Source organism: Lethenteron reissneri, chromosome 26 (assembly GCF_015708825.2).
Source record: "Lethenteron reissneri isolate LAM-NWPU_2019-01 chromosome 26, ASM1570882v1, whole genome shotgun sequence".
In the NCBI taxonomy this organism is placed as follows: Eukaryota; Metazoa; Chordata; class Hyperoartia; order Petromyzontiformes; family Petromyzontidae; genus Lethenteron; species Lethenteron reissneri.
In genome coordinates this window covers 3,898,788-3,914,324 of record NC_083804.1, presented here as the reverse complement: position 1 = coordinate 3,914,324, position 15,537 = coordinate 3,898,788, and the positions used below count along the sequence as shown (strand labels likewise).

The 15,537-nt window shown below is 49.3% G+C and overlaps 1 protein-coding gene across 3 annotated transcripts in view; it reads left to right on the top strand.

Annotated features, from left to right (window-relative positions):
- Positions 1-15,537, top strand: part of LOC133347511 (synaptotagmin-1-like) — a 303,405-nt gene that overhangs the window by 187,163 nt on the left and 100,705 nt on the right. The window contains exon 1 of one of the 3 annotated variants that reach the window (XM_061559830.1): positions 8,538-8,813. The exons of the other annotated variants lie outside the window; for them this stretch is intronic. Within the exon in view, the coding sequence (XP_061415814.1) occupies positions 8,806-8,813 (8 nt within the window). The 5' untranslated portion in view covers positions 8,538-8,805. Of the gene's footprint in view, positions 1-8,537; positions 8,814-15,537 lie in introns of those variants that run through there. 3 annotated transcript variants of the gene reach the window in all.

The following is a 15,537-nucleotide window of genomic DNA, read 5'->3' as shown; positions in this document are numbered from 1 at the left end:
ATCAGCGAGTGAATTATCCGCTCTGGGCTCACGGACTAGATAAGGCACCGACCGACACGGTCTTGTGGCGGTGTTTAGGAGCCGGTGAAGTTAACGTATCAGCTTGTCCGTGGGCTTTGTGAGTTGTGTCCCCTCGTTTATGCGTGGATCTTCTTCCAGGCGCTCAAGTTTCCTTCCACGGGCAAATAAAGCTCCACAACGTTATTTTTAACAAACTTCCGAATGCAAACGCCCTCCGCTAAAACAAAAAAAATTGTCTTGAAACTCGGTGATGCCTTGTCGGATAATGTCAACGGTCAAATAACTTTAACCTCATATTCTTGGTTCTTTTGGTAAAGTCACGTAGAATGGAAAAAATAAAGTAATATAAATATTAAACAATAAAAATTCTCACGACGTTTCGACTGCAACACAAGCAATCATCATCGGGTGTGAAATCCACAGCAAGAATTTTTTTTTAAATTTTCTTTCTGTGGATTTCACACCTGATGATGATTGATTGTGTTGCAGTCGAAACGTCGTGAGAATTTTTATTGTTTTATATTAATATTATTTTATTATTTCCCTTCTACGTGACTTTACCGAAAGAACCAAGAATATGAATCCCTGCAGTCACGAAAGCTTTAAATCAATACTTTAACTTCGCTCACGAACAATCATGGGTTAGTCCTGAGTCAGCGGTGGAGATTCGTCATTCTCTTGTCAGGGTCCATTCTCTCCAAAGCACAACCACCGTCATTGTCTTTCCACAAAAGTGCGACTCACTTTATCGATTCCAGGGAATGGTAGGCTGGGTCTATACCAAGCCGGTAATTTAACTCCTTGAGATCTTTCTTAAGACAAGGTAGCCGGGTTGAATCAGCGTCTGACGGTCACCCACACCTGCTCAAATTTGAGGGAACTAAAATGAGTGTTGCCGTTTTGGAAAGCAGAAACGCTTCAGCCACAGTGCCACCAGCACAGATGTGGGTAAGTCAAGGCCATTCTCATCAGATGAAAAGGAATAATACGAGCGTGTTCCAGCATGCGCACTCGTCATCACGGGCACAGTTCAGCAGTCTTTGTTTACAAAAAAATGTCGCTTTTGCTCAAAGCAGAGTAACGGATATGGGAGCTGTTGTATTATTGATACACGTTGGTAACTCGCGTATTCATTTTACGCTCTCTCTTGAAAATCCTTTTGCCAAACCGGTATGTGTGATGAGTCGCTACTTTACGTCGTTGTACAAAAACGCTCTCAAATCATAGTTGCCAAATATAAATTATCCTTTTGTAAACGTGGGTTCGTCAAAGTTCTCTCTCTCTGTCTTCGACAGGCCCTTCTCAATAGGTCCCTGAGAGCGGATAAAATCGCTTCTTTCCATTGATACTGTCCGTAATTCTCGCTACAAACACATCCATGTTTGAAGGTGACCGCGTGAACCTCTCAGGGGACTTAGTATCGCCACAAGCCAGCGTTCCGTGCCGGAACCGCTGCGACCATGGGTTTAAATCTGGGCCCCGGCTCTACGTAATTAGACCGGGTTTCTCGCGCTAAGCAGGGTTTATTATCTCATTCCGGTTATCAATGACTGCACAAATCACGCCGAACAAATGTTTGACTTTCATCCCGCTTTATTCAGCACGTTCTAGTTGCAGAGACCACGATTAACATTTGTCATGCGACAAAAATAAATTTGTTGGCGATATAAAGTAGCGTGGCACTTCGTGCTGACTAAGGGACCACTGTAATGACTTCAGAAGTAGTTCTGTGAGAGCACCTTCTGGATACAACCTTCGACACAAGGTAATCATAACAATAATTGAGTGCAGTTGCCATTCAAGCCGTCGTATAGTGCAAGGCTATTACGAATGTGCTATAATTCACAGGCGAGTGTGCTTTGCCAGTAGAGGGTCATGGTGCTATTTATCTTCACCCAACTAAGCGAATTGAGATTAAATTTAGAAATCTGGAAACTTTTTATTGTGAAACCAGCACACGTGGCTTACTTCATTTTACCGTAACATCGCAGAATCGTCAATTTCAGTGTAAAGCGGGCGGCGCGTGATTACGAGCAACACATCCTCGGTATTAACCAGGGCGGCCGCTGTGTTCGAACCACAAACCTCTGGCCTGGCCACGTCGCCGTCCGTTAGCACGGTTGGCAACGTACGGCGCGAAAGAAGTTCAACATGCATACATACAAGGCAAGGGTAACGCCGCTCGTAGGGAACGGTGTGAAATCAGATTCCTTCATCTCATCACACGGATGTCGACGGCACGACTGCAATTCGACAGCGAGGACAAAATAGAGAGAGGGGGAAAAAACCGAAAACGCTCATGCTGCACTTGTGCGATCAGGCCACGGCTAAACTGCGCGGCCCTGAAAGTAGCCACAGCATGCAGGATGGCAGGCCTCTAAATTATGTACAAAATAATAATAATGCTACTGGGCGTGTTATGATGTCACCCGGTGGCTCATGAGGCTTAGGGGCATGTCCGGGCTACTGAAGCAGCACCAATCGAGAGGCCTGGGTTCACGGCCTACGGGGGCGAGAAGTGGAATAATGAAGAGCAGACCCCCCCCCCCCTCCTTTTCATATGACAAGGTTAGCCCCGGGGTGAAGCGAGTTTGATGCTGGTCATACACGACTGCTCAAATTTGAGGGAAATAAATGTTCTGTTGTTGTCGTTTTGCATGGGGTCAGGTACCTTCGAGAATATTTCAAGTCGCGATGGTAGCACGTCATTAACGAGAGGCAAGCTCAGCTAAATAAATTAATAATGTTTAAGTCATTTGAGGCCCTTTGTCCATCCACCGCTGGATGTATGTTGCACTTCTTTTGCACCATACGTCGCCAACCGTGCCAATCGGAGGTTCGGGGGAAGGACAACAAACTCAAAAGAAAAAAAGCAGTTTTAAAGAAATGCGATTTCAACCTAGACGATTTAAAAGTGCATAGCTCCAGTGGCTTCCTAATAGCAGAAGGAAGATCATTCCAGATGGCCGCAGAAGCGCATCTGAAAGCGCGCGATGCAGTGGCCGTCTTTGTCCGGTGGCTGAGCCAAAGGCCACTGCGAATATGAAGGCCTCCCCACACCGTGTCGATCATGGCGGTTTCGTATCCATACTTCACCACGACGGTCAATGGGCGTTGATTGGGCCCAAAGTCCGGTTCAGATATCGCTTGTCACTCACGTTTACCACGGCCGGGAATCAAACTCGGGTGGCCAATACGCGCTGCACTGACCACTGCACCATTGCGCCAATGAAAATCAAGCACACGCATCAATGCAAAATGTTGCGTACACATTTGTTTCGGTGCGCTTGTGTATTCGGTTTGGTAGTTCGCAGGCTGCTCTGCGACCAGGACATCCAGAATTCGATTCCCGGCGTTCAACTCGTTTTTCTCAAGCTAGCGGCTACCACGAGCTTGAGTTTGCGGAAGTGTACATGATCTTGGGTGGCGAGGTGTTGGTAGTTTTGCACATTGCGCTCTAATCCTGGTAATCACCCTGGATATCATCATTGGAAGGCCACTGTCCTAAGGCCTCTCTTAGGTCCTCTTAGCCTTAAAATTTGTACCTGGTTCCATGCATAAACATCAGCTCTGGCGTTACACTGGCCACACCACCCTCTCAGCTGCCGTGCCTGCATTAATAACTGCTCGACAACAGCACCTGCCCCAACAGTCTATGCGACTGAACGGAAAATCTTTACCCTTTTTACGGTGTGGTCGTAGTAGCAGTCGTTTCATTTAAAATGGAAAAGTCAAACAAGTGAAGTAGAACACACAAGGACCTGAAGCGCTAAACATCTGAATAGAGATGAGGAGGTTGAGCGAACAGAGAGACAGGCATGTTTGGGTTCAGTGCCGGACTGTGAGGGTACCAAAGGCAGCTGAGTAGGGCAATGCAACGACTCTCTTCCCCATCGCGAAAGAGCTCCGGTTAACACTCCAGTATCCGTCGGCAGGTTATCCGGTTTCGCTGAACACACCGCGCTTGTGAATAAATGAACCGCACTTTACACGCGCACCGCTTTCATTTCTAGTCGGCCACGTGGTGCCACGCTCGTGGCTAGAAACGCGTCGGCGAGTAAACGGCCACTATGAGGAACAACACCACAACAACAAAACCCATCCCGCATCTTCACCTACATTCGCAGTGAACACGCCTCGTATCCTCACGTGCGTCCAAGTTTCGACAAAGACGACGTGCGCTAGCTTCACCCCCGGGGCGCGCACCCCTCGTCCCCCGTCGCTCCGGATGATGCCGAGTTGACACGTACGTGGCGTGAGAAAGCCAAAAAGCAAAGGGGAGCGAGCAATCCACGACGCCCACACAGACGAATTTCCCATCGCCGACGATAAGGCAGCCGGGAAACTCCGCGTCACGGCCCCGCTGGAGTTGTCTGCACCCGGAGATCCCACGGGGATCCGCAGCGAACAGCGGGGGCAAAACTCGACAGAAATCCGGGGCGGGGGGGAAATAAATAAAAAAGCCGACACCCCAAGGAGCCCAAGAGACCAAATGAGGACGAACTGAAATAACCGAATCGGGAATGCAAAGCCGAGGCCCGGGGAGGAAATAAAAAAAACCCGCGAGTAACGATGCAGAAATACGAGAGTGCACCGTGGCCAGACGCTGACACTTGAGATGATTAAACCAGAAAGTATAACAATTAAGCTGAGCAAGAAAACGAACAGAAATGTAAACTGCTTGGGACAGAATTATTATGAAGCTGTTAGCAGAAATGCGAGGAATCTAATGCAAGAATGCATAACAGCCAAGTCGTGAATGTATTGTTACGAACAACTGGGCAGGGATGCAAAATACCTGGGATAACCACTTTAAGTAATGAAACGTTGGATAAGGAATATCTAAACACCTGAGCAGCAATACGAAGAATCCTAAAAACCCAAGGACTCATACAAAAGCCTAGAAACATGCCGTGTAAATACAACTAAACTGAAGCAGAGACTCCGGAGAAACCAACAGAGAAATTTCAAAATCAAATCAGAAACACAATAAATGAATGTGGAAAACAACACCGCACTGGTCAACAACTTGGATCAGGATAAAAAAAAACAACAACGGCCCTCCGCGATGCGTCCGGGTCACGCCGCGTGTCCTTCGGCGCGACGTCCGACGCTTCGCTTCGGCGCCGCTGGGGACCTTCTTCAGTGCAACCGCAAAAAAAAAAACACCTTTACACAGCAGGACCAGCGACACATCGGAAACCCCAGATTTGAATAAACAAACCTCAGGGATTTCCACTCTACCCTCGGGGCTCGGAGCCAATCCAACCCGGTCGAGTCCCATTGCGGCGGCGGTGGTGCAGCAACGATGAAGCAATCACCGGCTCTTCCATCCGACTGTCGCTGGCTCCAAAAATAGAGGCCTGGCCCTCGTGCTCCCTTCGCCTCCCTTGTTGCCCAAGATCCAGATGCGCCCAGAACGGGTAGGACAGCAACCAAGGTTGCACTCATTCACTTGGCTGCTGTCCTACCCGTTTGAAAACTCATTTCTTTCGGACTGATTTTTGTCTTTCGTGTTTTGCTCCCGCCCCCCACCCCCGCACGGTTGGCTGCGTACGGTGCGAAAGAAGTTCAACATGCATACGTGCCTACATACAACTGGATCCAGGTTCAGAACCGCCCGGTATTGGACGGCGATATCAAACAATCGTGGCGCGCTGAGACCAGGACAACATTCTCCCCAACCACCATGCACCAATGACATGAACAAAAAAAATCGATTGCCATGAGGTCGTCATAGCTAATGCTGTTGATATCCGCACACTGCTCGGTGGCCTTGTTTCCTTCTGCCCGATCTCACCACTCTTGTGTAGTCAACGCATGTCCCCCAGACAGAGGTCGCAACTGGGTACCCGATACCCGTACCCTACCCGATACCTGGCTACCCGTACCCAGCCGGGTACGGGTAGCCGTTTGCGACCCTGGTGAGGCCGGGTACGGGTACGGGTAGGCCGTGAGTCACTGGTGAGTCACCCTTTGTCACTCATTTCCCAACGTCTTGTCTCTTCTCACAATTCAAGTTCCTAGAATCAACCCACCCGCGCCTGCAACATGGCTTCATCCCAGAGGTCGCAATCGGGTACCCGTACCCTACCCGATACCCGGCCGGGTACGGGTAGCCGGGTATCGGGTAGGGTACGGGTACCCGTTTTCGACCTTGGTGCGGCCGGGTACGGGTACGGGTAAGGAATTAAAACCCGTTTGCGACCTCTGCCCCCAGAGGTCTTCTCTCGCAGTAACCCACCATCTCCTTGCTTGGTCGCAGACTTCTGGATGCCAACTTCAAGACCTGACCGCCAATGGATACCCATTGTAATGTAGATGTATTCATTAATCCCCCCCCTCCTTCGCACGTGAAGGGCTAACAACTGACGTCATCACACCTATCCCTTTAAGGAACGAAACAGGATTTTTCCACAAATCTGGCTGTCCACCTGATGATGCTAGTTGTAATTATTGGCGAAACGTCGTACTCATATTATAAATATTGTGGCTTTGCTATCCAACACACTGATGTGCTAGACTAGTAACGAATTGGCCATGTTGTGTTTACGTGACAACCCTTACCAGTTGGCTGTGTTGGGTGGTGGCGGTTTTTAACGACACATTTATATATTTACGCGATCTAACCCAATAAAAACTATATTATGGAAGACCTGTCTCGCTCGCCTGTTCTCCCATCACAAGCAAGTGGCCTCAACTGTCGCGAACCCTCCTCTTCCCAACCGCATCCTCCACGGCGCTCTCCTGCCCATGTTCAATTCAGAAATTTCAACTCGCTTGCCCGAGCTCGTTGTGAAATGGCAAGCGTCTTCCACCACCACCACCACCACCATCACGATGCTCAGAAATCCAGAAGCTTCTCTGCGATGCGCTCCGCTAGAAGTCCAGCTCTCTGACCAAAGGGGGTCAAGGTCGAACCTGCAACCCGCGAGCCGTCGCCACGCGAAGTAACGACGTGCCGAGCGAAATTGATCCTCTCGCAGCTGGAGAGTGCCCTTGGCAAAGACGCCGGTAAGAGAGGTAATTGACTAAAATGCCGAGAAATATCTTACTGTGTTCCACATTTAATTTCTGTTCTCGGATGAATTAGTCATGCCCATAGTCGCCTTGGTTGCACGGTGGCCAGGAGGCTGCGGTCAATCACTCGGTTGATATCCTACCTGTGTGGATGTTACATTTATATCCCCTATGCATGGGTTTTAATAGTTAAACAGACAGTGGAATGAATGCTGAATTCATACGGCACGTGAAATCAACTGCATCGCAAATAATAGAACAATGGGCGTAATTACGTTGAAGAAGCAAAGAAAGAGGCAGTCGGTCATAGGCAGGGAATTAGATGGAGAAAGTTCACGAGCTTTGACTTGAACGCGGCGAGCAGATGACAGCACGGATGACTGTGGGACGGAGTTACAGACCTTGGGGGCAGCAGGGGGTAAAGAGCGGCCTCCTACTGAGCAAGGGTTGAGGTGGGGTTTAATAGAAAACCTTTGGCTTGCAGGAGAGGGGAGAGATAGGAGAGTGCGTGGAGGGGAGTAGAGTGAGAGGGGAGAAGTAGGAGAGTGCGTGGAGGGGAGTAGAGTGAGATGAGAGGGGAGAGGTAGGAGAGTGCGTGGAGGGGAGTAGAGTGAGATGAGAGGGGAGAGGTAGGAGAGTGCGTGGAAGGGAGTCGAGTGAGATGAGAGGGGGAGGTAGGAGAGTGCGTGGAGGAGAGTAGAGTGAGATGAGAGGGGAGAGGTAGGAGAGTGCGTGGAGGGGAGTAAAGTGAGATGAGAGGCGAGAGGTAAGAGAGTGCGTGGAGGGGAGTAGAGTGAGATGAGAGGGGAGAGGTAGGAGAGTGCGTGGAGGGGAGTAGAGTGAGATGAGAGGGGGGAGGCAGGAGAGTGCGTGGAGGGGAGTAGAGTGAGATGAGAGGGGAGAGGTAGGAGAGTGCGTGGAGGGGAGTAGAGTGAGATGAGAGGGGAGAGGTAGGAGAGTGCGTGGAGGGGAGTCGAGTGAGATGAGAGAGGTAGGAGAGTGCGTGGAGGGGAGTAGAGTGAGATGAGAGGGGGGAGGTAGGTGAGTGCGTGGAGGGGAGTGAAGTGGACGGGGTGTGTGTGCAGCGACAGAGTATGGTGACAGTGACCCCCAGGGCGTTAACTATGATTCACACGAAGATTAAAAGTACACGAATCTATCTGAACTTGGGACATATTGAAACAGCGTGCTCTCCGACGGATGTAATAATGACATTACATTTACAATTCATAAAAGGAATACTTTTACAAAAACGATAACATTTTTCTTCCATTTAATATTCATGACACTCACGATCCCTTTGTCTTTGATGGCGTCACAATATGCCGTCACGCGGTGACGAGCGAAGGGGCCTCTTCTCCCCACGCGAGAGGACTCGAGACTCGAGGCTTGCGTCGCGATGAACGCAACTTGGCACGCGACTTGGCACGTAGCCAACCGTGCTCATCGGAGGTGCGCGAATTAACCAGGGCGGCCGTTGGAATCTAACCGTAAACCTCTGGAGCAAGCGGCGGAATTGCGCGACCGCTGAGCCGTGTTACTGCCGCGACATTTCTGCGCTGCAGCCCGCGGCTGCTGCGGCTGCTGCTGCTGCGGGGACGACGACGACGAAAATACTAAACGACAAAAAAAACTCAGTTCTAAACAAATGAGTGAAAGCATCATTGCTGTGCGCCTGCCACACCGCAAGAGACATGGGCCCTCGTGTGTATGCCGAGCCGGAGGCGATCCTAACAGACCCGCGCGCGTGTAACTTCCATTCCGATGCGACGGTGAGAGAGAGAGGCCTCTGAAGCTCTTCGGGTTCCTACGATGCCGGAAACCATTTGGAACATTCGGCGCGATGCGCCGCCATCGGCGGCTCACGGGCCCCGCTTCCTCGCATGTAAAGAATAATTGTCTTCGCTTACACTTTAGCGAATTGCATCGCAATTACATTGAGAGCCTAGGTGTATTTCTCCTTCTCTCTCTCTCTCTGTCTTTTTTTTTGAAGGGCCTCTTCACTTGAGGGTCTCTGAGTGGCGTCTGAAAGGCAAAAGGCAGACGCCAGCGGGAGGTATGGGGGGGGGGGAAGAAAGGGGGCTTGTTCCATCCACCCGCAGTCGCCGTTCGTCAACCACGCACGCCTCTCGCGCTCCTGCCCTGGGAGCTGACAAACCCGAGTTCGATATCCAGCCACGGCTTACGTCCGTCCTGTGCCACTTTCCCCCTTCACCAATCGCCCCTGACCAGCGTGGTGAAGTATGGTCAAGTAACCCCCCACGACAGTCAAGCTACGGGGGGAAGCCTTCATCCAGCAGGGTATTGACATATAGCTGAACACACACACACACAAACCTTTTCCTCTTTTATGATGCGGTACAAGAGGATGTGGAGCTGAGTGGACTTGCCGATGCCTGGTACCGGCGGTGTCAAGATCGGCCTCTGTGGAGGAGGCTCGTGAAGGACGCTACTGGGTAGTTGGAGGAAGTCGCACTCCAGCAACAACGGAGGGCAGAGCAGCGATGCTCACAACAACGAGCGGAATCCCGGGATGGATAAAACACAGCAAGTTGGCACAGCAGGGGGCACAGGTGATGCATCGGCCAGTCATCTCAGTCGACCCATGGCACCTGGGTCTGTCCCATGACCTCCTGCCGGCGGGCATTCGACACTTCACGTGGCCTTAACGTGCACATAGCCTGGCACAAGCGCCGTGGTGACGTCACCGCCACTTTAGTGGCGAATGGCGGTTGCTGTTGTACGTAGCCAACCGTGCTAATCGGAGGTGCGGGGGAAGGACAACAAACCAAACACAAAAAGCAGTTCGAAAGAAATTAGTTTTCAATCTAGATTCAAAAGTGGATAGCTCCAGTGGCTTCCTAACATCGGAAAGGAAGAGCGTTCCAGACGGCTTTCAGAAGTGCACCTGAAAGTGTGCGATGCGGTCACCGTCTTTGTTAGATGGTGAGCCAAAAGCCGCTACTGCTGCGAGGATGGACGCATGTGCCTCCTTGTTTCCCATGATGGGCACGTCTCACTGATCTGCACAGTGTCGTGAAATACAATTGCGTTTTCGACCTCATATATAAATATAAATTGTGCATTTTAAAATGCGTATACCGCGGCAAATAAATTCACGGTGAGTATTGTTGTGGGAAGGATGTTTTTAAATCCCAAGTTTCGACTGTCGTGGTAGTTATAGTGAACAAAAATGTGGTTAATGGAATAAAAAAATATAAGCTCAGGATGTAAGAATTAGCAGAGCATCTCAACCTCCAATTATCACTCCCTCTGATGTCAAGCCGGGTGGTGTCAGAGATCTCGGCTCATACCGTTGATATTTTGAGTTCAAATCCCAGTCGGGGGTCCAATAAGCCCATCACCCCACCACAGCACTGTTAAAATTATCACCTTTTTCTGTGATTTCAGCAGCATTTATCCTGTATACAAAATAAAAAACTGGTTGCCTAGCTGCTAAATTCTTGCAAATTACTATTTCCATTACTTTTCCTAACGTGCTGGGTTTTTTTTTTTTGCACGTTCTATTCTGAAATTTTCGAGTTTGTTTACCAAATCCTACCGCTCAATTCCTAGCATCGTTCGCCCCCACCCCGTCGCCGCTTTTCGACAGCTGTACGCTTCTTCTTTGGCTTTCGCAACAACAACAACAACAACAAAAAACAACAACAAAAAGGTCGTTTTTTAAACGAGGCAAACCTTAGACCAGTTTCAACCTCGCCGAGTCTCATTAGCGGCAGCATTGCTCTGACATGGCGAAATTCAGCATAAATGCAGTGAATCCCCACAAGGGCCCTCTTTCATTTGACCACAACCACCTCTACCGCTCCTTCACATTCATCCGGCGGCCACAATAATTTCCTTTCTGCCAACACTGCAGAATAGCTTTGGACTCATTCCACAGCGTCCCCTCCCCAAAGTGTCACGAGCGATGAATTAGTGGGAATTAAGCCATAGCCCCCCTAATAATGGGAGCGTATGTTAATTAGAAGGTATATACATTTCAATTGTTTGGAGCTGACGTAAACATTTGTATTGTTTGGAGCTGGTGGCAGAGTTGGGGGGTCTATGCTGGAGAGAGGGGCCGGAGCCGGCAGTGGCGGTGGCCACGGTGGCCGCGATGGCCACGTGTTGTCTCCCGTGGACGCCCGCCACCATATTTGTTTTCACGTGACGCCAATTTGCCGCTACGACTATTAACGGGCGGATGAAGGCGGCAGCGGCGATGACCGGCGGTGGTCTGTTTCTGGAATGAATCAATTACAAATAATACGGCGCTCTAGGCGGTTTTAGCTGACCGCATCGGGCCCCGTTCTCAATTGATTTCGAAAATGATGATTGTGATAGAAATGATGATTAATATGAGTTTTTATTTTTTTACAAAAAACTGTCACATTTATTGCTCCACGTACATAATTACGTGCAGCAATAAACTGCATGCACTCTGTAAACTAAATGAGCTGTGTGATGCACGACCGTGGTTCTGCATCAAGCGTGACCAGGGTTCTTTGTATCAGATGAGACAAAGGTTCGGAATCAGATGAGAGGACATCTCTGTTTTTCGGAGTGGGTCATGGATTACCGTACTGGAGGTGGGGGGGGGCAGTGGTTAGTGCACCTGGTTATGAACCCGGCAACTTCGATACCTGGCCACGGCTAACATTGATGCTAAGGGATACATGAACTGGTCCTGAATCACAATAACCTTAGTGATCTTGTCAATGAGCACAAGCCATCATGCGAACCCCGGTCATCCTCGAAGATGCTTTTGGCTGGCTGTCGAGCAAAGACAGTTACCACATCGCGCGCTTTCAGATGCGCTTCTGCGGCCATCTGGAATGCTCTTCCTTCTGATATTAGGAAGCGATTGGAGCCATGCAACTTTTATATCATCATCTAGATTGAAACTCATTTCTTCATTACTGCTTTTTGTGTTTAGTTGTCCTTCCCCCGCACCTCCGGTTAGCATGGCTGGCTACGTGCTGTGTGAAAGAAGTTCAACATACATATATACCAGTCCGCACTGGACCAGCTTTGTGAAGTCGGGTGAAAGAACCCTCGCGACTGACGTGGGCTAGGGACCCCCCATACGTCCAGAGGTGGGTGAACGAAAGGCCTTGAAATGACTTACCACCGTGCTCTCCCTCCTGGACAAATCTCTTTGTGGCGTACTGTGAACCCACCTTATTGGGCATACGATTCTTCTATTTCGTGGCATTCGTGTCGTGGTTTAATTGGGGGAGGAAAATGGTGGTTAGTCTACGGTTATGACGATCGTTCTGTCTTTTAGGAGTTTGTCTTAGAAGGCAGTCGGTATTCTCCCCGTAGGGTCGTTCGCTACCTCCCATCATCCTCCAGAAAAAAAACATCCGGACCTCCTGGGAGGACTGGGAACGAGGAGGCTAATTACAAGCATATTATTATTTTATCATGCTAAAAACCATATGAGCTTAGTGCTTCCCCGCTATTTTTGGAGTAGGACCAACCTGATGTGTGTTAAATTGAAGGAAACATTCATTATAGAACTGTGAATGCTCCAGTTGGGCGTTCTCTTGGCACAATTATCTCTCCGGAGTCAATAAAATGGCGGCCATTTTGTGGTAAAGTTAGCGGCAGCCATCCTGCGGCGGATGTGGATCCCCAGGCCACGGGAATTTGGAATTTCTGCGGCTGGGTGAGAGCCACCAATGAAGATGGAAAGACTCAATACCCTGGCATTGAAAAGGAAAAGTTTAGAATAAGATGATGTTTCAGGCAATGGGCCTTCTTCCTAGCACAGATAGGCCAGAGAGACAGAGTGGATTATACGATTAGGAGGACTGCACTATACGTCGTGCTTTTGCCCCCAAAACGTACCCTATTATATAGCTGCTCCTTTGAAGGCCACAGTGGTTATTGACGAACCTGTCGAGGTTTTTTCGTGTGTTTTCTTTGCTATTTGCGCTTGTGCACCACTGCCAATGCTGCAGCAGCATCACAAAATAATGTTGTTCTAACAATGAAGATGAGGTGCTGCCCTCTGTGCTCGTTCGAGTTCAGAGACACTCCAGGACGTGATCATTCTTTACAGTGACTGTGCACTGTGCTGTGAGACCACGTTATTTAAACACGTAGAGACGGACGTTTACCGGATGGGATACGGTGAAGAGCGGTGGTGCAGGTGTTAGCGCCCCGCACTACGAATCCAGTGACCTGAGTTTGATTCCCAGCCGGAGATAACATCAGTGGCGAGTGTCATCCGAACTCGTCCTGTCCACCCAACCCACTCACCCCACTGTCCCCACTTGCACGGACCAGAACGGTGAAGTATGGTTGAAAAGCCCAACGACAGACATGGGAGACTTTCATCAACGAACGGATTGACAAAGGGCTATACATTATTGTTCGTACTGTATACTGTTTAGGATTACTATATGTCATTTATTTAATTTAAAACTCCACGAGTCATCAGTCATTAAACTGTAGTACTAAACTCATTAAACTCTAGTACTAAACCCATTAAACTCTAGTACTAAACCCATTAAACTCTAGTACTAAACTCATTACACTCTAGTACTAAACCCATTAAACTCTAGTACTAAACTCATTACACTCTGGTACTAAACTCATTAAACTCAAGTACTAAACTCATTCAACTATCGTATTAAACCCATTAAACTCTCGTTCTAAACACATTAAACTCTAGTACTAAACCTATTAAACTCTAGTACTAAACCCATTAAACTCTAGTACTAAACCTATTAAACTCTCGTACTAAGTTCATTAAACCCCAGTACGTCGCTCTGTAAAGGTGGCTCAGCGATCGAGCGAGCGAGCGACTTGCATTCGGAAACGTCGCGAAGTTCAGCTCCTGGTTGACTCGGCTCATCATCCCACCAGGGCCCACACAATAAGTTTAACACGTAGTCGGCTTTCGCGACCAATATTATCGATAATAAAGGTTTTTGGGTTAAAGCACGCACAAAAATGTGTCGTTAAACCGGCCACCACCCAACACAGCCAACTAGTAAGGGTTGTCACGTAAACAAAACGTGCCAATTCGTTACTAGTACAGCACACCGGTGTGTTGGAAAGTAAAGCCACAACATTTACAATTCCAGTGTGTGCTGGCGGGTTTAACGACGCGTTCATATTTACACGATCTCACCCAAAAACCTTGATTATCCATACAATAAGTACTGCTTTGCGGGGAAATAAACAGCGCTTGTCCTGAGGATAAGATTCATGCCCGCCATAGGAACGTGGAATCCCCACCACTGGCTCAGGGCTCTGAACAGGAGATGAGCAACGCCTCAATGCTGATTTGCGCAACATGAGGACGTCACTTTGACTTGGACTTTTCAAAAGTAACCAACCTCCCCACCTCTGTGCGTGCATATGGATTGACTCGTCAAACGTCATCCCTTCACTCCGCGCACCCACCCCAACAGCACAGCTACTCAGCCCTGAATCTGGACAACCCCCTCCCAGAGTTGGATTATGTAGCCACCCCCCAATCAACTGCTCAATGAATCTCTGATTGGCTCATGCCCGCCATAGGAACGTGGAATCCCCACCACTGGCTCAGGGCTCTGAACGGGAGATGAGCAACGCCTCAATGCTGATTTGCGCAACATGAGGACGTCACTTTGACTTGGACTTTTCAAAAGTAACCAACCTCCCCACCTCTGTGCGTGCATATGGCTTGACTTGTCAAACGTCATCCCTTCACTCCGCGCACCCACCCCAACAGCACAGCTACTCAGCCCTGAATCTGGATAACCCCCTCCCAGAGTTGGATTATGTAGCCACCCCCCAATCAACTGCTCAATGAATCTCTGATTGGCTCATGCCCGCCATAGGAACGTGGAATCCCCACCACTGGCTCAGGGCTCTGAACGGGAGATGAGCAACGCCTCAATGCTGATTTGCGCAACATGAGGACGTCACTTTGACTTGGACTTTTCAAAAGTAACCAACCTCCCCACCTCTGTGCGTGCATATGGCTTGACTCGTCAAACGTCATCCCTTCACTCCGCGCACCCACCCCAACAGCCCTGAATCTGGACAACCCCCTCCCAGAGGTGGATGATGTAGCCACCCCCCAATCAACTGCTCAATGAATCTCTGATTGGCACACCTCTGGTAATGCTTCGGTCTTCAGCTGACGAAATTCACGGTTCACGCCTTCGCAGCTGGGGGTGTGGTGTGACTTCATTTCAGCGCAAATGCTAAAAAATAAAAAAAAAATTGGAGCATCAGCTCCTCGGGATGAGTTGGGTTTTTTTTCTCTCTCTGTCTGTCGGGGAGGGAATTGACCGGCTGAGATCATCAACCGTGACACGTTGTTAGGTATGGCTTGTAAGCCGCGAACTCAACTCGGGATCTTCGAATCATTGGCGTTTTACATCGACCGAATCACGTGCGTGCGTGCGAGCGAGCGAGCGTGCGAGTGTAATCACATCCACATCGATGGATATGATTCTCGAGTTATTCATCGCACCTCCGATTAGCACG